The sequence below is a fragment of the Drosophila albomicans genome, chromosome 3 (genome assembly GCF_009650485.2).
Source record: "Drosophila albomicans strain 15112-1751.03 chromosome 3, ASM965048v2, whole genome shotgun sequence".
Lineage (NCBI taxonomy): Eukaryota > Metazoa > Arthropoda > Insecta > Diptera > Drosophilidae > Drosophila > Drosophila albomicans.
Window position 1 is genome coordinate 47,906,781 of NC_047629.2, and position 26,108 is coordinate 47,932,888.

Below are 26,108 nucleotides of genomic sequence, written 5' to 3' on the forward strand. Positions count from 1 at the left end.
TGTTTCGTGAACTAATAAATGAAAAGCAAGTATGAACGAATTGTGATTACAACGCGCACTCATTTCGCTCCAACGTTCCTAACTCTAAACTGTCCGATCGTTTCGAATTTACCTCCCCCCAGTATCGTAAGCCTAAGGATTACAACAACTACTACTACTATTATGATTATTATTATTATTATTACTATTAAATTATGCATAATTTTTATTATTACTTGTGTGTGTTTTGCGTGGCGTATTCATGTATCTTTTGTTTTTAAGTTTTACTTTAGATATTCTCACATACAAAAAATGGAAAATACAGAAAAAAAACTATGATTTTTTAATATTTATTTCAAAGTTTATATTGTGTTTAATTATTTTGTGCGCTCGTTTCCATCGTTTTATCATCGCTTACAAGTCGCAAATGTTATAGAAATGATTGCACACCTTGCACTTGGTTAGCAATCCTGGAAAATTGTTGGGATTTAGTGAAGTGAAATAATCATCAACAGCCTGAATAATTTCTCCAGTATAAAGCTTTAACTGATCTATTGTTAAATAACGATAGTTATCCAATATGTGAGTACCAATCCTATATAGCACCGACTCTGCCGATATGTAAAACTTTAGCAAATCGTTGAGTTCATCCCAAAAAATATGCATAAATGTCTCCGTCAAATTAAGCACAAATTGCATCACATTATCATTCAGATTGTCGGCCAACATTAGCAAAGCGTTCTCAAAACTCTCGGCATTGATGATCCGTGTGAAAATATCATCTCCGAACTGAGAGAGTGCAATTGCAACACCATTAATCACCAGACTGCTGAGTCTCAAAATGCGTACGCCGTCAGCATAATTTCTTGTGTTCTCCGGCGCATCAATCGCGCTTGACTGCATCATTCCGGCGGATCCAGTAAAAACTCGACCAGCGTTATTGCCACGAAGGCCAGCGTTATTGCCTCCGACTGCGGAACCTTGAAATGACTCTGGTATGGGATTCGTCACCCGGCCAAGGATATCGGGTCCGATATTGTGCTGTACGCTGGCACGCAATTCCGCCGTATTTGTGACCACTTGACCATTCAGCTCAACACCTTGCCCATTTGCTGCGAATGAGGGGCGTATGTCATTGCGATTTAAATCCCTGTTGATCTTGTACAGATCGTTGAACTGCTGTCGCGATGGCATCTCGTTCACATTCCGTATAATGTCCATGTTGGCCCTAGAAACGCCTTTAGTTCGGATCGTCTCCTTGACCACCTTGTCGAACATACGCCTGCAATTGAAGAGAAAAAATAAAATGGTAATGATCCTTTTTTGATTTTAAACGAAAATGGATGTTTTCGTTATAGCTCTAATAAATCTCTCTACGCCAATAACATTGTATAATCTAAATATGTTCATTTGATTTGTGTTTTGACTGAAACAAATTCATATCTTTCCACAAAGATCACTTATAGTTGATAGCTCAGTTTGGTACACAGAATAAAGCTCTGAGAAGTACCGAAATCAATTCAAGAACATTATATAACTGAGTTGAAGTACCTTATTGGTATGCCTTTCCTCTCCTATTTTTATGCCGTACTCAAAATGGGTTCAACCACCAAATGAAAATAAAATTCGGGGAAGAACCAAATATTGATACTTAGCTAAATTATTGTGGGGGAATTACCATTTAAACTGATAATGATATGCTGATAAACTGTCAATTGCAACATAATCGGCTTAACTCACCTCTGTCGATTGCTTAGCGTTTCACGATACGAGCCAATGCGATTGTTGGCCGTATCATTGATGATGGTCGAAGCCAGTTTAAAATTGTAGACACTGTGCGTGAACAGGAAGAGCGAGGCTGACAACTGTAGCACATCCATGGTGGATATATCGTCGCCATCCTGATGTTTCTGCAAATGAATAATCTATTCTATAATGTATCAAAACAATAATAATACTACAGCTTACAAGTATTAAATCTATGACGCCACTCGTCAAGCCCGTGGCTGATATCATAATGGATGAGATGTTCATGCTGTTGACCGTCAATTGAGCAATCTGTTGTTGGATAGTAGGATTAGTTAACGCTTCAACTCAAATACATTGCAAGGAAATGGCACTTACGGCGCCCACTTCTCGGCCAGCATTTGTGGCCACTGTCACCGCACTTGTGGCACCTGCAGCCCCAAGGCCAACAGCACCTGCCACCACACTCAGCCAATGACCGCGTGCCGTGCGATCTGTCACATTGATTGACTGCTCGTGCTGACTGCGATCCACAAGCTGAGCGCCAGCTCGTGCTGTCGAATAGCCAGCAGCTGCTAAACCAACAGCGCCAGCTACCAACATAACGGGTGCAGCGACTGTGAACGCTAGTCCAGCTATGGGCACAGCTGCTGCTCCCAAGCCACCTACAGCCGAGGTAATGTCGAGTGCACCAAGTACCTTGCTTCCCGTTGAAGACGCCGGCGTTGACATGGATTGCAAGATGACATCGCCTCGCAATGTAAGATTGTAGACGCCTCGAGGAGGTGTAACCATAATGCCTTCGGGCAGCTGATTGCTGGTCACATAGGACTCCCAATTCTGATAGACACGCCCATTTTCGTCCACATAAATCAGGCAGCAATCGTCGCTGTTGTTGCTGCGTCCATTGCTATCGGCTGTAAAGCGTTCGATTTAGTCAATTGTAGATAAGATAATCAGAAAATGCTTACAAAGACAGCGACGGGCACGAAAAACGGGATGGCAAGACCACTTTGTGCAATTCAGAGCATTATTGTGATCCGTCTCATCGGTGGCAACCAGCACATAAAAGATCGACGTTAACGACTGGCGATTTGTGTATTTACCTGTGCATACACGATGCAATAAACTACATCAACTGTTATGGGTAAATCTTTACTTACGTTGTTCCCAAACCGCGTTGAATAAAGTTTGACGTAATCTGGCGAAGACTCCACATTGTTTGGCAACTCTTTCTTCGGCTTTTTCCCTTTCGTCACCTACTAAATTGCTTGGCACTGTTGGATCAGGTATAAGGGTGCGGATTTTGGTTTCCAATATCTGCGATTGTTCATCTGATAAACTAAATACATATTGCACATGCATATAGCGTGAGTAATGTGTTAATGTCTCATCGAAACTCAATTGCGCAGTACTCACAGATCCCAAATGATCTCATTACCAAATCCAAGGGATTCGCCAAAGGATTGTTGCACTTCACGAATGCTACGCGCTGCAACTCCATTATTATTTGCTTCAACACGCTCGCCCATTCTGTTCAGATCACGCTACTTTAACTGCTGCTGCTGTAATGTTCCACATTTAAAGGGAAAACACACTTTTATCGTCGGATTGTCAACGATGTGACTCACAAGCGTCCGATATTCGGCAATGAATTTGTGTTGATCGATACTGCGCTGTGTTGCAATGTCAATAATAATCGATATCGAAGCTTATTGATAGGTTAAGCTCTTATCGATGAACTCAATACCGTTTCATTCATTTTCGCGCCTTTCGAAAAATTGTTTAGCAGCAATATCGACTTGATGTTTTCTCTTTAAATGTGCGTGTTTTAATTAACTAATAATATACATTTTATGTTGTAATTTATCTTTGTGTTGGTTTTCTTTGATTATGATGAACTTGGCAATCGTTTTCTTTTTTTTTTTTTTGGCAGCTGCAAATGCTGCCAACGAGGTAAATTTCCCATTAATGACTCAGCGTTTACTTTTTGTGCATATGGATTTTTTTTGCACATACATACAATGTACATTCCTGTCTACTTAACTTTTGTTTAGAACATTTTCCAAGAATTTTTTTTTATCAAATTGAATTGCAACACGCCAAGCACAATAATTAGAGACACATTACACACCATAAATTTGCACTCTTTAAATATGTGCATATTTATACATATGTAGGTGCGTGTGTCTGTGTGAGTTTGTTTATGTGTATGAACTTTCATACTAAGTTTTAGCATTTCTAATACGACTCACAGTTAGCATGCTAGCAAGCGGCTTTTAGAGAGCAAGAAAGAGCTTTTGGTTAAAGCACAAACATTACGTGAGAGTCGCATCCAACTGGACATTGATGTAAGACCGAGAGAGAGAGAGAGAGAGAGAGGGAGAGCATGCCAAGAGCATTAACGTTAACGGCAACAGCGAATGCTATTTCATCTCGGATGAAGATTTAGGTTTGGGGGTTTGCTCAGTGTCGGTTGTATTTTTAATAGCGTGAGACGCGGTTGCTAAACGCGCATGAGTTTTCGCTTCCCGGTCAAAACGTCGTCAAGTGTTCATTCACGTTAACTTTTTGTATTTTTCCTCAACTCATTAAAATTTTGTTTACATTGTCGGTTAAAACGTATTTTTAATTGAAAAATGAACAATCTAAAACATATTACACTTCAAATGGATAAGATGGATGCTGATAAATTAAAAAATCAAGTAAGTTAGATTGATCTAAACTGATTTGCATACATTACATTCAGTCGACTTTAAAGCAGAAACCAGAGCAAAAATTAAAACTTACTATAAACTATAAAAATACCTTAAGTACTTTTTATGGAAAACTATGTAAATAAAGAACTTAAATTACAATTAAATATTTCATGAATCACACAAGAACAACTTATCTTTAAAATGCACAGTATCTTCCAGTCGATCATCATTTAGAACATTTAAATATTTTATTATATACAATGTTTCGACTAGTTAGGTTCGCTATAAATATGTTTATGAAGATTTTGCTGATAATTGCCAAAGTAAACAGTGTTGAACTTGATGAAAGTATCTGTCTGTGTACCATAAAAAGAAATACAAAAAAATCCCAGGTTAGTCATAGGTAGACTGGACACAATTGTGAGATTTAATTTCACTGGGGCTTTTTTCTAGCTCAAATTTACGCATGCGTTTATAGCATACATATGTACAATGTATAGAAATACATAAGTATGTAAGTGAATTAATCAACAAATGTGACGGAAGCTGTGGTGCGTTTTCATACCCGCTACTCATAGGGTAGGAAATGTATGTAACATTTAGGAGGCATCTCCGACCCTGTGAAGTATATATATTCTTGATCAGCGTCAACAGCCGAGACGATCTAGCCATGTCTGTCTGTCTGTCTGTCCGTATGAACACCTATGTAGATCTCAGAGACTATAAGCGATAGAGCTATAATTTTGTTTCGACAGTATTTGTTATGTTTGTACGCAGATCAAGTTTGCTTCGAAATCTTTTGAATAAGCAAAAACGCCTACTTAGTAGGGGTCTTAGTTGCTTTGGCCGACAATCTGGTATATTTTGTACTCTGTAATATACGAGTGTAGGTCAATACCAATATACCAATATATATATACAATTCTGTATATTTTTGGTATTTTGTGGTATATTATTTTTAGTATTTTTTAAAATACTGCAATATTTTGCATTTATTCAAAATGGGTAGTGGGTATCTCACAGTCGAGCACACTCGACTGTAGCTTTCTTACTTGCTTAGTATTATTAATGCTCAAGATTTGTGTTTACAAACAAAGGATGCATTTTATGCTAATAATAAAACAAGTGCATTTAAATACTGGATAACTTTATCGCGAAGTTTATTTAGCATTTAATATTACTATAGCTTCAACAATAAATACTTCATTGCTTTACAGGGTATTCACAACGAGGCTATTGACGACATCGATGGACGTGTGCGTCGTATACCACGAGCAGGTTAGTATTGATTGAACTAAATATGTTACATCTATCTATTCACATATGATTTAAGTATGAGCTGCTTAACTAAAAAGTATTTAATTGTATTTGATTACCTTTGATTTTCGTTTGTAGTTCCTGAAACTGATGACGATGAAAATGACGATCGTCCTTATACAGATGGCAATAATGTTGGTGTTGACGATGGTCTTCTAGCCGATGATGAGAAGCGAGGCGGCAGTCGGGGTGGAAGTGTTGTTCCTTTTGCAAAATCTCCCCTGCCAAATGGAGGACCAAGTCGAAGCTTTCCATATCCCGGCTATAATGGTAACGGGTTCGTGAACATCAATGGCGTGCAGACGCCAATACCAGATGTTAATACGTATCAGCATAAGAAGACACTGGCAAAGGGTATGATGGACTTGGCGCTGCTCTCGGCAAATGCGAATCAACTGCGTTATGTGCTGGAGACAAAACAACAACATCCATATTTTTATCCCAGTTTATTGTTCATTTCGTTGAGCATCATATTCCAGGTGCGTTACTCACTCGCAGTATTGCCAAATTGGCATTGACTTTTAATATTTTGTATATGCATATGTAGATTGCCGTAGGCGTCGGACTTATATGGATTAGCAGATACAATATCAAGAACGAGAAGGAAATCTGTCGTGCGAACCGAATTAATAATTACACAGTCATTGGCATTTTCATTGTAACCGTTGTCAATGTGTTAATCTCGGCGTTTACAACAGCGTGAATTCAATGCGGTCTGCGTCAAGTCAACAGGGCAGAAGACTGACAAACAAAATAAGTCACACAGACTGGAATTATCAATGGTTTAAACAAATCCGTAGAGAAATTCGAATTCAGTCAGCTCACCAGTTAATGCTGCTAACATAAAAATAAACAGTATTTGGCTGGATCTCAAAATGAATTCAGTGTCTATCGCCATCAACAATTGTTGAAAAACTAAACAAAATGCAAATAAATAATTGTACAGTGCACTGAAAAAAATCAAGTTCTAAAATCAAAAACATTTGTTGTGTTGTTGAAATAAGACCACTTTAAGACCACGAGAGTAAGATACCCGCTACCCATTTTGAATAAAAACAAAATTTAGCGGTATTATTTTCAAAATATACCGAAATACTGCAAAATATTAAAAATATACCAAAATGTATATTTGGTATATCAAATTTTCAGGAATCATAACAACTATTGTTAATATTGTATACACCAAAATTCGCTCTAGTTTTAAAATTACGCTTGTTATTTGATTTTTGTTGATTTGCGGGGGCGGAAGAGGACGTGGCAAAAATTTTAAACAAACTTGATCTGCGTGCAAACATAACAAATGATGTCGAAAAAAAATTATAGCTCTATCTCGTATATGGCTAGATCGTCTCGGCTGTTGCTGGTGATCAAGAATATGTATATATTTTATAGGGTCGGAGATGCCTCCTTCTACCTGTTACATACATTTCCTGAAGTCACAAAGTTATAATACCCTTTTACTCTATGGGTAGCGGGTATAAAAAGTTCGAAAATTAAGATTTTGATCGTAATACTGAAAAATAACATATATATATAAAAAAAATATTATACATATTTTATAATTTTTTTTACTGTTTTAATATTCTATGATTTTTAATAAGCGCATTTAGTTATTCTGTTGGATGTTGGTGACATTATTTATCGTCGACCGACTCATTAGCATTTGAGCCCAAGGATTTGAAATTTCAAATATACATACATACATATATGTATAAAAAAGAAAAGGCGAGTGTTGTAACTTCTTTGTACGGGAAAGGGGAAAACTTCGAACTCTGCGCCACCACAGCAGATACAATAATAACTACAGTATTAATGATCCACAAAAAATTTTATTGTTTTATTATTCACACAAATCACACAAAAACGTTAAATTTAACGAAATCGAAACTGAAATTTCACATTTATTATTTTAGATTTAATATTTGTTTTCACAATTCGCAAATTTGATAGAAATTTCCGCAGACACCACACTTATTTAATCTACCCCGATAATTGTTGGGATTTAATGATATGAAGTATTCATAGATGGCATCCATTATTTTCTCCTCTTTCCTTTCCAGTTTTTCTACAGTGAACGAGGGATACTTGCGCAGTATATGAGTACCAATCCTATAAAGCACTGACTCTGAAGATATATAAAACTGAAGCTTCTCATGTAGACCATCTCTATATCTCTTAAGGAATGTAGCTGTCAACTGGAGAGCGAAGTGCCTTATATCATCGTCGAAATTATCGAACAATAGTAACAGTGTATTGTAGCTTTCCTCACTAATAATACTAACGCCAGACTTTTTGTCAAAGAGTTCGGGTAGAACTTTGCGAGCTGTTTTCACCAATTCAAATATTCGACACAGTCGTTTTCTTCGTTCGTTTTTCGCTATCTCATGCGGATTTAAAAAACAACTGCTTCGAAATGCAGTCAATGTCCCAAAGCCTTGAAAAGTGTCCGGTTTGGGATTCGTCACCCGGGCGATGATATCGGGTCCGACATTATGTTGTACATAGGCACGCAAATCCGCTGCATTAGTGACCACTTGGCCATTAAGCAGAACTCCCCTGCCGTTGGCTGCAAACGATGGAAAAATGTCATGTTCTTTCAATTTGGTGTTGATCTTGTGCAGATCATTGAACTGCTGACGCGACGGTATATCGTTCACATTGCGTATAATATCCACGTTGGCCTGACGAACGCCCTTGATGCGAGTCGTCTCCTTGACCATCTTGTCGAACATCCGTCTGCAATTTAGGATTTGTTTAAATCACAGTTTTAAATTTGTATTGTTGTTAATATTAAAAGTATTTGTCGTGTCAACTCACCTCTGTCGATTGCTTAGAGTCTTGCGATATGATCCTATACGTTCGTTGGACGTGTCATTGATGAGGCTCGATGCCAGCTGGAAATTGTAGAGACTGTGCGTGAACAGGATAAGAGAAGTAGACAACTGTACTACATCCAAGGCGGATATGTCATCGCCATCGTCGTGTTTCTATAATGGAATAATTAAAGAGTCAATAATATCCTTGAGGTAAATAGTAGTAGCTTAATTACCAGTAATAAATCGATGATGCCATTCGATATGCCCGTAGCAGACATCGCAATGGATGAAATGTTCATGCCGTTGACAGTCCACTGAGCAACCTATTGTGGAGTGATTTAATTAGTGATCCCTTCAACTAAGACACATTATACACAACACGTACTGTTCCCACTCGTTTACCGGCATTTGTGGCCTTAATCGCATTTGCTGTAGCACGTGATGCCCCAAGACCAACAACACCACCCACCACGCCCAACCATTGACCGCGTGCCGTGCGATCTTTCACATTGATCGACTGATCGTGCATACTGCGATCGATAAGCTGAGCACCAGCTCGTACCGTCGAATAGACAGCACAACCACCACCAACAATTGAAGCTGTAAACACAATTGGGGCAGCGACTGTGCACATCATACCAATGACGGGCACAGCTGCTGCTCCTAAGCCACCCACCGCCGATAACTTGTCTAGGACGCCAACTGCTTTGCGAATTGGTCCTGCTGCTGGCGTTTCCTTTGATTGCAATATAACTCTGCCTTTCGATGTGAGATTGTAGACACCTCGGCGAGGTGCCACCATAATCCCTTCAGGCAACTCGTTGTCATCCAAGTAGGACTCCCAGTTCTGATAGACACGCCCATTTTCGTCCACATAAATCATGCAGCAATCGTCGCTGTTGTTGCTGCGTCCATTGCTACTGGCTGTAAAGCGTTCGATTTAGTCAATTGTAGATAAGATAATAAACCAGAAGGAAAGCGAAAGTCGAGTGTGCTCGACTGTAAGATACCCGCCACCCATTTTCAATGAATATAAAACAGTGCGGTATTATTCTTAAAATATACCAAACCAGTGTACTGACCAAAATACTAAATTATACCAAAATACTAAAAATATACAGAGCTACGTATAAAAAATATACCAAAAGCTGTAATTGGTATATCAATATAGTGTACAGGACTAACAAAATACTAAAAATATACCAAAAACTGTATTCGATATATCAATGCACTATCAAGACTAGCAAAAATATTAACATATACAAAAAGCTATTTTTGGCAAATATATATAAAAAAGGAGTAACAAAATATATCTAAATTTCAATATACTATACAGGATTAACAAAATGCTAAAATATACCAAGACATGTATTTTGCATATCAATGTTCTATACAGGACTAGCAAAATACTATAATACGCCGAAAACTGTTTTTGGTATATCAATATACTCTTAAGAGCACAGGAATAATGAAGGCTGATCTTGTGATTGCATGTATGTAGTAAAAATCATGAAATAGTTACGCTTGTTATTCGATTTGCGGGGGCGGAAATGGTCGTGGACCAAATATTACTATATCTCTTATAGACTCTGAGATCCAGTATTTCATACGAATAGACGAACAGACTGACATGGCTATATTGACTCGGCTGTTAGAGCTGATCAAGAATATATATACTTTATGTGGTTCGAGGAGATGACTCCTTCTAATACCTTTCAAACCTATGGGTGCGGGTATAATAATCGAACATGCTTACAAACGCAGCGACGTGCACGAAAAACCGGATGACAAGACCATTTTGTGGAATTCATAGCATCATCTTCATCCGTCTCATCGGTGGCAACCAGCACATAAAAGATCGATGTTAACGACTGGCGATTTGTGTATTTCCCTGTGAATTCACGATACAATAAACCACACCAACTATGTTATTATGGGGAATGTTTTACTTACGTTGTTCCCAAACTGCATCGAATAAAGTTTCACGTATTCTGTCAAATACTGCACGTTGTTTGTAATTTTCAGGATCAGGAATAAGGGTGCGGATCTTTTTTTCCAATATTTCGGATTGCCTATTTGACAAACTACAAACAGAAATAAAATTAATTTAAATTGTTTTACAATAAAATATTTTTTTTATTAACGCAGGTGATTTTTGTTTCTTGAATATCCTCAATATTATCGCAAATGTCGTGTACAATACTCACAGGTCCCAGATGATCTCCTTACCAAATCCAAGCGATTCAGCAAAGGATTGTTGTACTTCACGAATACTTTTTCCACTCATTATTAATTTGACTTCACTTCACAGCGGCAAGATAGCAACTCAATTATATATCCAGAAGACTTCTTTATATACTGTGAATTAAGCCTTATCAGGCAAACTGATTGGCCAAACAAGCAAACAAACCATCTAAAACAAACCAAGTAAGTAAACAAACATCCTTAATCTGGACACGATAATGAAATCCAATTTTACAGTGTACAAGTGACACAGACAGTGATTTTCACTAATAATATTCTATTTTAAGACATCGTCTCAAGTCTGTGTGTCGGTAATAGAGATAACAAAGACAATAACAACAAAGTGTGCGCCTGCCCAAACGGGCAAGCTGCTGCGCATGTGCCGTTATCTCTGTCAGATATTCTGCTTTGCTGCCACATTTGCTTGAAACAACAGCAAAACTGCAAACCAAGTGCAAATTTTGACAATCTAATATTTAAGAAATTAAATATTACAATTGTCAAATGGATCGTAGCACTTCTTCTGACTCCATACTTGGAAACAAGCAGGCTGTTTACGAAAGAATACACCATGTTTCTATAATATGCCTTATGCGCACGGTTGCCACTTTTGGTACAAATGTACCAAAACGGGTACATTTTTTATGCGTTGGTACATTGGATCACTTTTTTACGTTTTGGTACATTTTTAATATGCCTGTTCTAGTATTTAAATTTTTCATAAAATTTTATGTTCACACATATTATTTTAACAAATGGCTCAGTTCCACCATACACAAATTTTGTTTCAGTTAGAAAATAGCACTGGAAATTATCGCATACAGTCGATTTTCGAGGTATCGTGTCAATTGAGAAAATATGTGTGTATGCGCCAATGTAAGGGGCATCACTACGTAAACAGTAATATATTGTAAATCACAATTTGTAAGTCACAATTTGTGAAATACAAAAATCTCCGTGAAAAATGTTTGGTACATTTTTGCTCCAAATTTTGGTACAAAACATTTTTTTGGAATGGCAACCGTGGTTGTGAGTCACAATTTGTAAAATACAAAAATCTTTCGTGAAAAAATTTTAGGGTACATTTTTTTGATCGTAATACTGAAAAATAACATATATACATACATAAAAAAAATATACATATTTTATAATTTTTTTTTACTGTTTTAATATTTTATGATTTTTAATAAGCGCATTTAGTTATTCTGTTGGATGTTGGTGACATTATTTATCGTCGACCGACTCATTAGCATTTGAGCCCAAGGATTTGAAATTTCAAATATACATACATACATATATGTATAAAAAAGAAAAGGCGAGTGTTGTAACTTCTTTGTACGGGAAAGGGGAAACTTCGAACTCTGCGCCACCACAGCAGATACAATAATAACTACAGTATTAATGATCCACAAAAAATTTTATTGTTTTATTATTCACACAAATCACACAAAAACGTTAAATTTAACGAAATCGAAACTGAAATTTCACATTTATTATTTTAGATTTAATATTTGTTTTCACAATTCGCAAATTTGATAGAAATTTCCGCAGACACCACACTTATTTAATCTACCCCGATAATTGTTGGGATTTAATGATATGAAGTATTCATAGATGGCATCCATTATTTTCTCCTCTTTCCTTTCCAGTTTTTCTACAGTGAACGAGGGATACTTGCGCAGTATATGAGTACCAATCCTATAAAGCACTGACTCTGAAGATATATATAAAACTGAAGCTTCTCATGTAGACCATCTCTATATCTCTTAAGGAATGTAGCTGTCAACTGGAGAGCGAAGTGCCTTATATCATCGTCGAAATTATCGAACAATAGTAACAGTGTATTGTAGCTTTCCTCACTAATAATACTAACGCCAGACTTTTTGTCAAAGAGTTCGGGTAGAACTTTGCGAGCTGTTTTCACCAATTCAAATATTCGACACAGTCGTTTTCTTCGTTCGTTTTTCGCTATCTCATGCGGATTTAAAAAACAACTGCTTCGAAATGCAGTCAATGTCCCAAAGCCTTGAAAAGTGTCCGGTTTGGGATTCGTCACCCGGGCGATGATATCGGGTCCGACATTATGTTGTACATAGGCACGCAAATCCGCTGCATTAGTGACCACTTGGCCATTAAGCAGAACTCCCCTGCCGTTGGCTGCAAACGATGGAAAAATGTCATGTTCTTTCAATTTGGTGTTGATCTTGTGCAGATCATTGAACTGCTGACGCGACGGTATATCGTTCACATTGCGTATAATATCCACGTTGGCCTGACGAACGCCCTTGATGCGAGTCGTCTCCTTGACCATCTTGTCGAACATCCGTCTGCAATTTAGGATTTGTTTAAATCACAGTTTTAAATTTGTATTCTTGTTACTATTAAAAGTATTATTCGTGTCAACTCACCTCTGTCGATTGCTTAGAGTCTTGCGATATGATCCTATACGTTCGTTGGACGTGTCATTGATGAGGCTCGATGCCAGCTGGAAATTGTAGAGACTGTGCGTGAACAGGACAAGAGAAGTAGACAACTGTAACACATCCAAGGCGGATATGTCATCGCCATCGTCGTGTTTCTATAATCGAATAATTAAAGAGTCAATAATATCCTTGAGGTAAATAGTAGTAGCTTAATTACCAGTAATAAATCGATGATACTATTCGTTAAGCCCGTACCAGACATCGCAATGGATGAGATGTTCATGCCGTTAACAGTCCACTGAGCAACCTATTGTGGAGTGATTTAATTAGTGATCCCTTCAACTAAGACACATTATACACAACACGTACTGTTCCCACTCGTTTACCGGCATTTGTGGCCTTAATCGCATTTGCTGTAGCACGTGATGCCCCAAGACCAACAACACCACCCACCACGCCCAACCATTGACCGCGTGCCGTGCGATCTTTCACATTGATCGACTGATCGTGCATACTGCGATCGATAAGCTGAGCACCAGCTCGTACCGTCGAATAGACAGCACAACCACCACCAACAATTGAAGCTGTAAACACAATTGGGGCAGCGACTGTGCACATCATACCAATGACGGGCACAGCTGCTGCTCCTAAGCCACCCACCGCCGATAACTTGTCTAGGACGCCAACTGCTTTGCGAATTGGTCCTGCTGCTGGCGTTTCCTTTGATTGCAATATAACTCTGCCTTTCGATGTGAGATTGTAGACACCTCGGCGAGGTGCCACCATAATCCCTTCAGGCAACTCGTTGTCATCCAAGTAGGACTCCCAGTTCTGATAGACACGCCCATTTTCGTCCACATAAATCATGCAGCAATCGTCGCTGTTGTTGCTGCGTCCATTGCTACTGGCTGTAAAGCGTTCGATTTAGTCAATTGTAGATAAGATAATAAACCAGAAGGAAAGCGAAAGTCGAGTGTGCTCGACTGTAAGATACCCGCCACCCATTTTCAATGAATATAAAACAGTGCGGTATTATTCTTAAAATATACCAAACCAGTGTACTGACCAAAATACTAAATTATACCAAAATACTAAAAATATACAGAGCTACGTATAAAAAATATACCAAAAGCTGTAATTGGTATATCAATATAGTGTACAGGACTAACAAAATACTAAAAAATATACCAAAAACTGTATTCGATATATCAATGCACTATCAAGACTAGCAAAAATATTAACATATACAAAAAGCTATTTTTGGCAAATATATATAAAAAAGGAGTAACAAAATATATCTAAATTTCAATATACTATACAGGATTAACAAAATGCTAAAATATACCAAGACATGTATTTTGCATATCAATGTTCTATACAGGACTAGCAAAATACTATAATACGCCGAAAACTGTTTTTGGTATATCAATATACTCTTAAGAGCACAGGAATAATGAAGGCTGATCTTGTGATTGCATGTATGTAGTAAAAATCATGAAATAGTTACGCTTGTTATTCGATTTGCGGGGGCGGAAATGGTCGTGGACCAAATATTACTATATCTCTTATAGACTCTGAGATCCAGTATTTCATACGAATAGACGAACAGACTGACATGGCTATATTGACTCGGCTGTTAGAGCTGATCAAGAATATATATACTTTATGTGGTTCGAGGAGATGACTCCTTCTAATACCTTTCAAACCTATGGGTGCGGGTATAATAATCGAACATGCTTACAAACGCAGCGACGTGCACGAAAAACCGGATGACAAGACCATTTTGTGGAATTCATAGCATCATCTTCATCCGTCTCATCGGTGGCAACCAGCACATAAAAGATCGATGTTAACGACTGGCGATTTGTGTATTTCCCTGTGAATTCACGATACAATAAACCACACCAACTATTATGGGGAATGTTTTACTTACGTTGTTCCCAAACTGCATCGAATAAAGTTTCACGTATTCTGTCAAATACTGCACGTTGTTTGTAATTTTCAGGATCAGGAATAAGGGTGCGGATCTTTTTTTTCCAATATTTCGGATTGCCTATTTGACAAACTACAAACAGAAATAAAATTAATTTAAATTGTTTTACAATAAAATATTTTTGTATTAACGCAGGTGATTTTTGTTTCTTGAATATCCTCAATATTATCGCAAATGTCGTGTACAATACTCACAGGTCCCAGATGATCTCCTTACCAAATCCAAGCGATTCGGCAAAGGATTGTTGTACTTCACGAATACTTTTTCCACTCATTATTAATTTGACTTCACTTCACAGCGGCAAGATAGCAACTCAATTATATATCCAGAAGACTTCTTTATATACTGTGAATTATGCCTTATCAGGCAAATTGATTGGCCAAACAAGCAAACAAACCATCTAAAACAAACCAAGTAAGTAAACAAACATCCTTAATCTGGACACGATAATGAAATCCAATTTTACAGTGTACAAGTTGTGATTTTCACTAACAATATTCTATTTTAAAACATCGTCTCAAGTCTGTGTCGGTAATAGAGATAACAAAGACAATAACAACAAAGTGTGCGCCTGCCCAAACGGGCAGCTGCTGCGCATGTGCCGTTATCTCTGTCAGATATTCTGCTTTGCTGCCACATTTGCTTGAAACAACAGCAAAACTACAAACCAAGTGCAAATTTTGACAATCTAATATTTAAGAAATTAAATATTTCAATTGTCTAATGGATCGTAGCACTTCTTCTGACTCCATACTTGGAAACAAGCAGGCTGTTTACGAAAGAATACACAATGTTTCTGGTAATATGCCTTATGCGCACGGTTGCCACTTTTGGTACAAATGTACCAAAACGGGTACATTTTTTATGCGTTGGTACATTGGATCACTTTTTTACGTTTTGGTACATTTTTAATATGCCTGTTCTAGTATTTAAATTTTTCATAAAATTTTATGTTCACACATATTATTTTAACAAATGGCTCAGTTCCACCATACACAAATTTTGTTTCAGTTAGAAAATAGCACTGGAAATTATCGCATACAGTCGATTTTCGAGGTATCGTGTCAATTGAGAAAATATGTGTGTATGCGCCAATGTAAGGGGCATCACTACGTAAACAGTAATATATTGTAAATCACAATTTGTAAGTCACAATTTGTGAAATACAAAAATCTCCGTGAAAAATGTTTGGTACATTTTTGCTCATTTTTGTTGCAGTGCAACCACTACCACATTAACATTTACGAGAGCTACCAGCAACACCACGTACTCCATGGCTACTACCACAACTAGCTCCTACAACCTGGCTACTGCATTAACTAGCAGCAATTGTTCTGGCATAGCCAATGATAGCCGTAGTGGTTATGCCCATCACAGCTCTGCTACCAATTATACTGCTACACCCAGTGCAGCTGCAACTAGACTGGTAAACGCGCAAAAGTGTTTAACTGGCAAAAGAAAAAAGCAACCATTGTCGCCTCCCCTTAGGAATTAGAGGGCGTTCAATGGTCATAAACGCTCACGCTTACTCTCGGCTCAGAGTGATCAGCCAAGCACCAGCAAAAGTGCTGCTCTACTGACACAGAGCAATCGATCTCAGGCAAGCAACATGTTGGCTTTGTTGGACATGGATGCGGAAACGGATGATGCTGATGAAGCAACTGTAGGTGATACTAATGTCACAGTGAACAACGCAGCAGTTATGAATAATGATAATGATGAGGCTGCTCCTGGACGTATAGATGAGGTTGCTAATAGAGACAAAGTTATCGTTAAGGTCAATCAAGGCGAAACGATAAAAATATTTCCCAAAGACAGTGATACCTACAGAGCCATTGTGGACCATAAGGATAACGTTGGCTTGGAATTTCACACCTACCAAATGAAAACAGACAAGCCGTAGAATCGTTGTAAAAGGCCTGCACCATAGTACGTTAAACAGCGACATTACGGAGAACTTAAAAACCCCTTGGCTACGAAGTGCTACAAATCCACAATGTTAAGCCTTGTGCTAACAGCTCCAGTTTAACGTTCCAGAATCACAATGAATCCACTAAAGATTCTTATTTGGAATGTCAACGGCATAGCTGGAAAAGCCAAAGAGGTTTGCGCACAGCAATAACGTTAACATCATTCTGTTGTCTGAAATTAGGCTCAACCGAGGACAAACAGTCTAAATCTTTGGATATGCCTTCAATCCCGCCTACAAGCCATCAAACAACAATCACAGTGGAGGCGACGCAGCTGTTTTAGGAAGAAGTACTCTACGCCACTTTCCTCGAAGAATTATTGAGACACTTACTACTCAAATATCAACAATTAAAGTTGCTACTGAACTAGGAGATATGGAGGTTAGCACTCCGAGAAATAGACTTGAAGAAAGAGATTTCATTGACATACTTCGTGCTAGCGGTCAACGATATCTAATTGGCGGAGACTGAATGCTAGACACTGGATGTGGGGTGACACATATGTACAACTCACTCAGAGGACGCAAACTATTAGAAGCCGTTGCCTGCGGAGGCAAAGTTCTTGCTACAGGATCGCCCACAAGGTACCCATATGTTGACAACCACACGCCTACCTGCAGTGACTTTGCCTTATATCATGGAATTCCTGATTTGCTGATAAATATAAAACAGAGCTGGTACCTTGATTCAGATCACCTAGCCCTTGTCGTCACTTCTCTCCTCAGTTCATTACAAAACACACTAATTTGCCAGCATTTAGACAGCATCTGGAAAGCTCATGGCAATTAAATCGAGCCCTGGACTCTGGAGATGACATAGAAGGTAAGTTGACATACTGACTGACTCCATACACAGGGCTGCTACTGCATCGACTCCACCTTCCGCTCAACTATTGTAGATGCAATCGAATGCGGAATTAGTCTCACAAAGGAAGCCAAACAGCTTCTTGCAAATAAACGACGCCTCCGAAGACGTGCTATCCGTTCTCAAGACCCTTGGGATCGATTAATGTGGTACCGGACTACAAGGCAGTTGAAAACTACAATATGTATGTTAAGGCAGCTAAGGAAAGGAGCAAAAACTGGCATCATTAGACTACACGATTGACGCTAACTACTCGCTCTGGAGATGCACAAAAGCCTTAAAAAGACAACCCTTCAGGCAGGTTCCAGTTCAGTGCCCTAGTGGTGGCCTTGCAGGAAATGAAGAAGAACAAGCTAATGCGTATGCGGTCCAATCGCACGTTGAAGGTTTTGCCAATGAAGGCTATTCCCTCTATTGCAAACATTTTCAATGCCATGCTGAGAATGCAGGTGTTTCCAAAGCAGTGGAAGATGGCTACGATTGTGATGATTCATAAACCAGGCAAACCAGAAGCTGAAACATAATCCTATCGACCAATTAGCTTGCTCCCATCGTTATCGAAGGTATTTGAACGACTTATTGCCAATAGACTGCATGACGTCATGAGAGCGTCACATCTGGCCGGAGCACCAGTTTGGTTTTCGCGGAGGGGACAGTACAGTGCAACAAATTCACAGGCTGGCAAAACAAATCCTGCAAGCGTTTGACGACTTAGAGTACTGCAACGCAGTCTTTATAGACATGCAACAAGCCTTCGACAGAGTCTGGCACGATGGCCTTCTGTGTAAAATAAAAATGGTGCTACCTGCTCCATTCTATGGAATCTTAAAATCATATATGGATAGATGCGAATTCAAGGTCAGAGACTCATTTTCTACATCATGCAACATGAGAGCTGGAGTCCTGCTGGGTAGTGTTCTAGGACCACTGCTGTACTCCTTATACACCTATGACCCATCCCAATGGGTGCATATATGGAAGATCCCTCCAAGGCTCTCATTGCAACTTATGCGGACGAGATTGCTGTCTTATACAACTCTCCAAGCCAAGTAGAAGCTGCAAACGGACTCCAAGGATATCTGGATTACTTGGCAGCTTGGTGCAGCATGTGGAATCTGAAGGTAAATTCCACAAAAACAGTAAACCCGTGTTTTACTCTAAAAAGATTAATCTCCACCAGTCCGGCTATTCACTTCGAAGGCGTGACACTGGAACAACCTACTTCTGCGAAATATCTTGGTATCGTTCTAGGCAAGAGACTCACTTTTGCGCCACACTTAAACGCTGTCACCAAGAACTGTGGCCAAAGGCTACAGAAATTACGCTGGCTGCTCAACAAAAGAAGCAAAATATCTCTTCGGGCAAAGAGAGCAGTATACGTACATTGCATAGTGGCAATTTGGCTATATGGAATGCAGATTTGGGGGATTGCTGCCAAATCAAACTACAAACACATTCAAGTACTGCAGAATAGGGGTTTACGACAAATTACAAACTGCCCTTGGTACGTGAGTGGATCCTCCCTACACCGCGATCTAAAAATACATTCTGTAGAGGAGTAGATTGGTAGACACACAAACCGATATAGCGATAGGTTGCTAACTCTATGAGTTAGACAGACTCGCTAGGAGGCTCCTACCAGCTAGACTGTTGAGGCGATTGAAGCGTCAAGGTTTCGCCAAAACGTTCACCCAATAGTAAACTTCACATAAACTCCTTAAACTAATATGAGGTTTGGCCCAAATAAATACATTTTTTTTTTATTATTATTAGTTTTATTATTATTATTATTATTATTATTATTATTATTATTATTATTATTATTATTATTATTATTATTATTATTATTATTATTATTATTATTATTATTATTATTATTATTATTATTATATTATTATTATTATTATTATTATTATTATTATTATTATTATTATTATTTATTATTATTATTATTATTATTATTATTATTATTATTATTATTATTATTATTATTATTATTACCATTATTTTTATTTAAAAATTATGCGTTATGTATTTTATAACAAGTAAAAACCCCGCTATCTATTTTGTATAAAATCAAAACTTTGTGGTATTCTTCTCAAAATATACCAAATTAATCTACCACAAAATATCACAAATACACCGAATGGTGTAAAAATATTTGGTATATGTTACATACATATTCTGACGGCACAAAGTTATAATACCCTACTACCCTAGCGGGTATAAAAAGAATAATCGTTTAATATTTATTGAAACTTTACATTGTGTTTAATTAATTCGTGCGCTTGTTTCCATCGTTTTTTTCGCTTACACGTCGCAAATGTTATAGAAATGATTGCACACCTTGCACTTGGTTAGCAATCCTGGGAAATTGTTTGGATTTAGTGAAGTAAAATAATCACTAACGGCCACAAGGATTTCTCTAGTAAAAAGCTGTAAATGGTCTATCGTTAAATAACGATAGTTATCCAATATATGAGTACCAATCCTATATAGCACCGACTCTGCTGGTATGTAAAACTTTAGAAAATCGTTGAGTTCATCCCAAAAAATATGCATAAAAGTCTCCGTCAAATTGAGCACAAATTGCATCACATTATCATTCAGATTGTCGGCCAACATTAGCAAAGCGTTCTCAAAACTCTCGGCATTGATGATCCGTGTGAAAATATCATCTCCGAACTGAGAGAGTTCAATTGCAACATTATTAATCACCAGACTGCTGAGTCTCAAAATGCGTACGCCGTCAGCATAATTTCTTGTGTTCTCCGGCGCATAATTTGCGGTTGACTCTGTCATTCCCGAGGATCCAGTGAAAACTCGACCACCGTTATTGCCAAGAAGACAGACGTTATTGCCACTGGCTTCGGAGCCCTCAAATGATTTTGGCATGGGATTTGTCACTTGACGAAGGATATCGGGTTCGATATTATCCTGTATACGCAACTCCGCCATATTTGTGAACACTTGATCATTTAGCTCAACACCTTGGCCATTTGCTGCGAATGAGGGGCGTATGCCATTGCGATTGAAATCCCTGTTGAACTGCTGTCGCGATGGCATCTCGTTCACATTACGTATAATGTCCGTAGAAACGCCTTTTGTTCGGATCGTCTCCTTGACCACCTTGTCAATCGTACGTCTGCAATTGAAAGGACAATTCAGTATGCGGCACGTGAGAATTATAAATATAAAATGATATTTTAATGGAAGTTTTTGTTCAGCTTTCTCTAAATAAAAAAATTGTATAATCAAAATGACTAAAACAAGAGAAATATTCATTCATATCTTTCCACAAAGATCATTTATAGTTAATAGCTCAGCTTGGCACACAGAATAAAGCTCGGGGAAGTATCGGAATCAATTCAAGAACATTATATTACTGAGTTGAAGTACTTTATTTATATGCCTTTCCATTTTCATCTTTATAGCGTTCTCAAAATATGTTCAGCCACCAAATAAAAATAAAATTCGATACTTGGAATTACCATTTAATTTTTACGCCGACAAAGTGTCGATTGCTTTCCAATTGAGGCTGGCAAAATCCTCTACTGAACCTTCCCAATGGGGTTGGCTGGGTAGGATCTGCAAAGCCTCATTGTCATCGGGTAGCAGATCTCTACTATGCGCCGACGTTTAAGGTACTGCCGATCCTAGCTGAGGACTCTGCTCCTTGTCTATCGGGCACTTTTCTGTCTGAAAACAAGAAGCAGAATGCATGGTACGAGGTGTCTGGCGGTCAGACTGAAAACACTATGGGGGCTCCCAAGAATAAAATTACCCAAAAGTCTCCAAATCAGTTGTAACAATTCCTTTACTATCAACAACTCGAGCTTAGCCGTCTCGGACCAAGAGACGACTCGCCAAGGTCACACACTTTGAGGGTCCACCTACACGACTTTGGTCCAGGAACCGTGGATAGCGTCGGGCAACACGGTCTCAGGGCTTACGTCGCCTAATTACAATCTATACGTCCCGACAATGGTAAGTCGCATGGTGTCATATCACCACTCTTTGGAGGACCTCTAAAGACATTTCCTGCCGAAGGCGGGCAAATGCAGCCATGAGGACTCAAATGACTTCCGGCTAATCGGTCTAACCTCTTTCCAAAATCTTTGGAGAAGCTTCTTGATATGCATATCAGAAGCAATTCATTGCATCTGTTGGCCCCCAATCAGTATGCGTATACGAAGGGCAAGTCCATATCGATGCTCTTGTGCAATAGCATCCATTGAAAAGGCAGACCATTTCAAAGAATATGCTTAGGGGGATTTCTGGACATTTCAGGCGCCTATAATAATGTCACTACTGACGCTATATGAAGAGCCTTAGATGGATCAACCGATTTCTTGATGACAGGCGGGAAGTAGCCACGTGGGGCGACTCGACTATTACAAAGGATGTGCGAGATGACACTCCCCAGGGTGGGGTTTTCTCGCCTCTCCTTTGCAATCTGGTTGTGAATAGCCTGCTACAAAAATTTACTTGACGGGCTCCCAAGTTAATTGCCTATGCCAACGACATAAGCATAATCAGCTTCGCTTCAGTAATGGAACTTACTTTATTAGTAGGGAGACTGGTATAGACTTGGACTATCTACTATCTACTATCCCCCTCACCTGTACTGACCATATTAACACGACATATGTGGAACCGGACTGCTGGCGGGAAGGGGTATGCATTTCCGAAGCCCTATACCTCTTCACCGACGAGTCGAAGATGGACGAAGGAGTCGGTGCCAACCCGATTCCTAACATTTCTACAAAGTCTCTGACCATTGCAGCATCTTCCAGTCGGAAGGCTTCGCTAGGCAAGGCTAAGTGGCGCGAGGTATACTGCGAAAGTACAACTCGATTAACATCTTGGTTGACAGCTAGGCTCCAATAAGAGCAATGTACTCAGATGTGGTCAAGTCCAAAGTTGTCCTGGAAAGTAGAAGAGCAATAGAGTCGCTGAATGCATCTGCGGTAGTACGCATCTACAAGATCCCAAGCCACGAGGGCATCGATGGCAACGAGATCGCGGACACTCTTGCCAAAAGGGGTTGGGCTTCATGTTAACAATATGTGCAATGTGCTGATATCCCAGAGATCTCTAGGCAGGGAAATTGAAGTACGCTCTAGGCGTTAGAGGGACGAGAGCTGGCGCAATACCAACTCGTGCAAAACTGCAAGGCTGATGTGTGCTTCAATAAACACTAACTTAACCAAATACGTCAAGGAAAGACTGAAGGCTAATCCATGCTGTAAAGGGGTATCATAAACAACGATCAGTGGAGAAAATGAGCATCTTCTCTGTAGATGTTCAGCATCTATGCTGTGCGACTTCTGGGACGAAGCTACCCTCCACCGGCATACCTACAAACCTCAACTAGTCTATGGTTCGCCCCTAATAGGGGCAGCCGGTCCTACCTACCACACCTTTCCAATTGAGATTAATTAACTCACCTCTGTTGATTGCTTAGCGATTCACGATACGAGCCAATGCGATTGTTGGCCGTATCATTGATGATGGTCGAAGCCAGTTTAAAATTGTAGACACTGTGCGTGAATAGGAAGAGCGAGGCAGACAACTGTAGAGCATCCATGGTGGATATATCGTCGCCATCCTGATGTTTCTGCAAATGAATAATGTATTCTATAATGTATCAAAACAGTAATAATACTACAGCTTACAAGTATTAAATCTATGACGCCACTCGTCAAGCCCGTGGCTGATATCATAATGGATGAGATGTTCATGCTGTTGACCGTCAATTGAGCAATCTGTAGTTGGATAGTGTGATTAGTTAACGCTTCAACTCGACATTTACACTTGAAAATGACACTTACGGCGCCCACTTCTCGGCCAGCATCTGTGGCCACTGTCACCGCACTTGTGGCACCTGCAGCCCCAAGGCCAACAGCACCTGCAACCACACTCAGCCATTGACCACGTGCCGTGCGATCTGTCACATTGATTGACTGCTCGTGCTGACTGCGATCCACAAGCTGAGCGCCAGCTCGTGCCGTCGTATAGCCAGCAGCTGCTAAACCAACAGCGCCAGCTACCAACATAACGGGTGCAGCGACTGTGAGCGCTAGTCCAGCTATGGGCACAGCTGCTGCTCCCAAGCCACCTACTGCCAAGGTAATGTCGAGTGCACCAAGTACCTTGCTTTCCGTTGAAGATGCCGGCGTTGGCATGGATTGCAAGATGACTTCGCCTCGCAATGTAAGATTGTAGACGCCTCGAGGAGGTGTCACCATAATGCCTTCGGGCAGCTGATTACTGGACACATAGGACTCCCAATTCTGATAGACACGCCCATTTTCGTCCACATAAATCAGGCAACAATCGACGCTGCGTCCATTGATATCAGCTATAAGGCGATCGATTTAGTCAATTGCAGATAAGATAATAAACTTGAAAAAAGTCTGCTCGACTGTAAGATGCCAAAAATACTAATAAAAAAAAATTATATCTCTATCTCTTATAGTCTCTGAGATCTAGGTGTTACTACGGACAGACGGACGGACAGACAGACGGACATGGCTAGATCGTCTAGGCTGTTAACACTGATCAAGAATATATATATGGGTAATTCTCTGAGGGATGTCGCGTGCGACCAGCTTTTCAGTTACAAAAAAAAACATATTCTGAAACAATTTTAAAAATAAGTAAAGGTTATTTTTATAGCTCTAGATTAGTACTTTAATTAGAGCTAAGAATGGTTTTGGATTTTTTTTTCTGTTTTGTTTTCTGTTCTGATAATTGCAGAAATTAACAAATTCGTATGCAAAACCAAAAAATAAATAAATTTATATATTTTATCGTAAAACAGAATAAGTTACTAAAATCAATCTTAGCTGTAAAAATAGTGCTAATCCAAAGCTTTAAGAAAAACCTTCACTTAATTTTAAATTTGTTTTAGTTTATGTTTTTTTTTGTAACTGAAAAGCTGTTCGCACGCGACATTTACCAGAGAATTACCCATATGTACTTTATAAGGTCTGAGATGCCACCTTCTGTCTGTTACATACATTTCCTGCAGGCACAAAATTATAATATCCTTCTTCCCTATAGGTACCTTCTACCCTAGCGGGTATACATACTAAAATATGACGAAAACTGTATTTAGTATATCAGGGCAAACAAAATACGAGAAATATATAGTAATAGCTATATTTGGTATATCAATATACTTTATATGGCATTAAGTTTATCAATGTACTCTACAGGGGTAGCAAAATAATGGAAACATACCAAAAGATGTATTTGGTATATGAATGTACTATGCATGACTAGCAAAATACAAAGAATATACTAAAAGCCGTATTTTGTATATTAATTCACTATACAGGGCTAACAAAATACTAAAATATACCGAATGCTGTATATCAATATATTCTACAGGACTAACTAAATATACAAATATTTATATTTATTTTCTGTTCAAGAATATGTCTTCAATACGGGGTTGGAGAAGATGACTGCTTCTTCTTGTAATACCTTTCCATCCTATGGGTGAAGGTATAAAAATCGAACATGCTTACAAACGCATCGACGTGCACGAAAAACCGGATGACAAGACCATTTTGTGGAATTCATAGCATCATCTTCATTCGTCTCATCGGTGGCAACCAGCACATAAAAGATCGATGTTAATGACTGGCGATTTGTGTATTTACCTGCGAATTCACGATACAATAAACCACATGAACTGTTGTGGAGAAATCTTTACTTACGTTGTTCCCAAACTGCATCGAATAAAGTTTGTCGTATTCTGGCAAATACTACACATTGTTTGTCATTTTTTTCAGGATCAGGAATAAGGATGCGGATCTTTTTTTTCAATATTTTGGATTGCTCATTTGACAAACTTTATATTATACATGAATAAAATTATCTTACAATTAAATGTATTTCTATTAATACAGATCATTTCTGTTTCTTGATCGCAAATTTCGTGCACAATACTCACAGGTCCCAGATGGTTTCATTACCAAATCCAAGCGATTCGGCAAAGGATTGTTGTACTTCACGAATACTTTTTCTACTCATTATCAATTTGA

General features: G+C 38.7%; 2 protein-coding genes across 4 annotated transcripts; one reads left to right on the plus strand and one right to left on the minus strand.

The window, feature by feature from the left end:
- Positions 1-313: 313 nt before the first annotated feature.
- Positions 314-26,108, minus strand: LOC117568106 (uncharacterized). Of its 3 annotated transcripts, none has more exons than XM_052005779.1 (8): positions 26,018-26,108; positions 25,782-25,915; positions 25,590-25,724; positions 24,293-24,415; positions 2,104-2,510; positions 1,948-2,037; positions 1,720-1,889; positions 314-1,261 (listed from the first exon to the last, which is right to left on the minus strand). In XM_052005779.1, exons 1-8 carry the CDS (start codon positions 26,095-26,097, stop codon positions 394-396), a joined length of 2,007 nt encoding a protein of 668 aa, XP_051861739.1. In that variant the 5' UTR covers positions 26,098-26,108; the 3' UTR covers positions 314-393. The 3 variants fall into 3 exon arrangements, with proteins under 3 accessions (XP_051861739.1, XP_051861740.1, XP_034104389.1); XM_052005780.1 differs by having other exon boundaries at positions 2,104-2,156; positions 23,939-24,415; XM_034248498.2 differs by lacking the exons at positions 24,293-24,415; positions 25,590-25,724; positions 25,782-25,915; positions 26,018-26,108 and adding exons at positions 2,697-2,831; positions 2,889-3,067; positions 3,145-3,447 and having other exon boundaries at positions 2,104-2,642.
- Positions 4,126-6,645, plus strand: LOC117568109 (ninjurin-A-like). The gene is made up of 4 exons (XM_034248500.2): positions 4,126-4,430; positions 5,642-5,702; positions 5,820-6,220; positions 6,289-6,645. Exons 1-4 carry the CDS (start codon positions 4,365-4,367, stop codon positions 6,442-6,444), a joined length of 684 nt encoding a protein of 227 aa, XP_034104391.1. The 5' UTR covers positions 4,126-4,364; the 3' UTR covers positions 6,445-6,645.

Bases quoted from the DNA above. Each gene is read 5' to 3' on its own strand.
- LOC117568106 (XM_034248498.2), bottom strand. From the start codon at position 3,257: ATGGGCGAGCGTGTTGAAGCAAATAATAATGGAGTTGCAGCGCGTAGC. The intron at 2,643-2,696 runs GTAAGCATTTTC...AACGCTTTACAG, and splicing joins TCGTGCCCGTCGCTGTCTTT to CCGATAGCAATGGACGCAGC. The intron at 1,262-1,719 runs GTGAGTTAAGCC...CTTCAATTGCAG, and splicing joins ACGCTAAGCAATCGACAGAG to GCGTATGTTCGACAAGGTGG.
- LOC117568109 (XM_034248500.2), top strand. From the start codon at position 4,365: ATGAACAATCTAAAACATATTACACTTCAAATGGATAAGATGGATGCT. The intron at 4,431-5,641 runs GTAAGTTAGATT...ATTGCTTTACAG, and splicing joins CTGATAAATTAAAAAATCAA to GGTATTCACAACGAGGCTAT. The intron at 6,221-6,288 runs GTGCGTTACTCA...ATGCATATGTAG, and splicing joins CGTTGAGCATCATATTCCAG to ATTGCCGTAGGCGTCGGACT.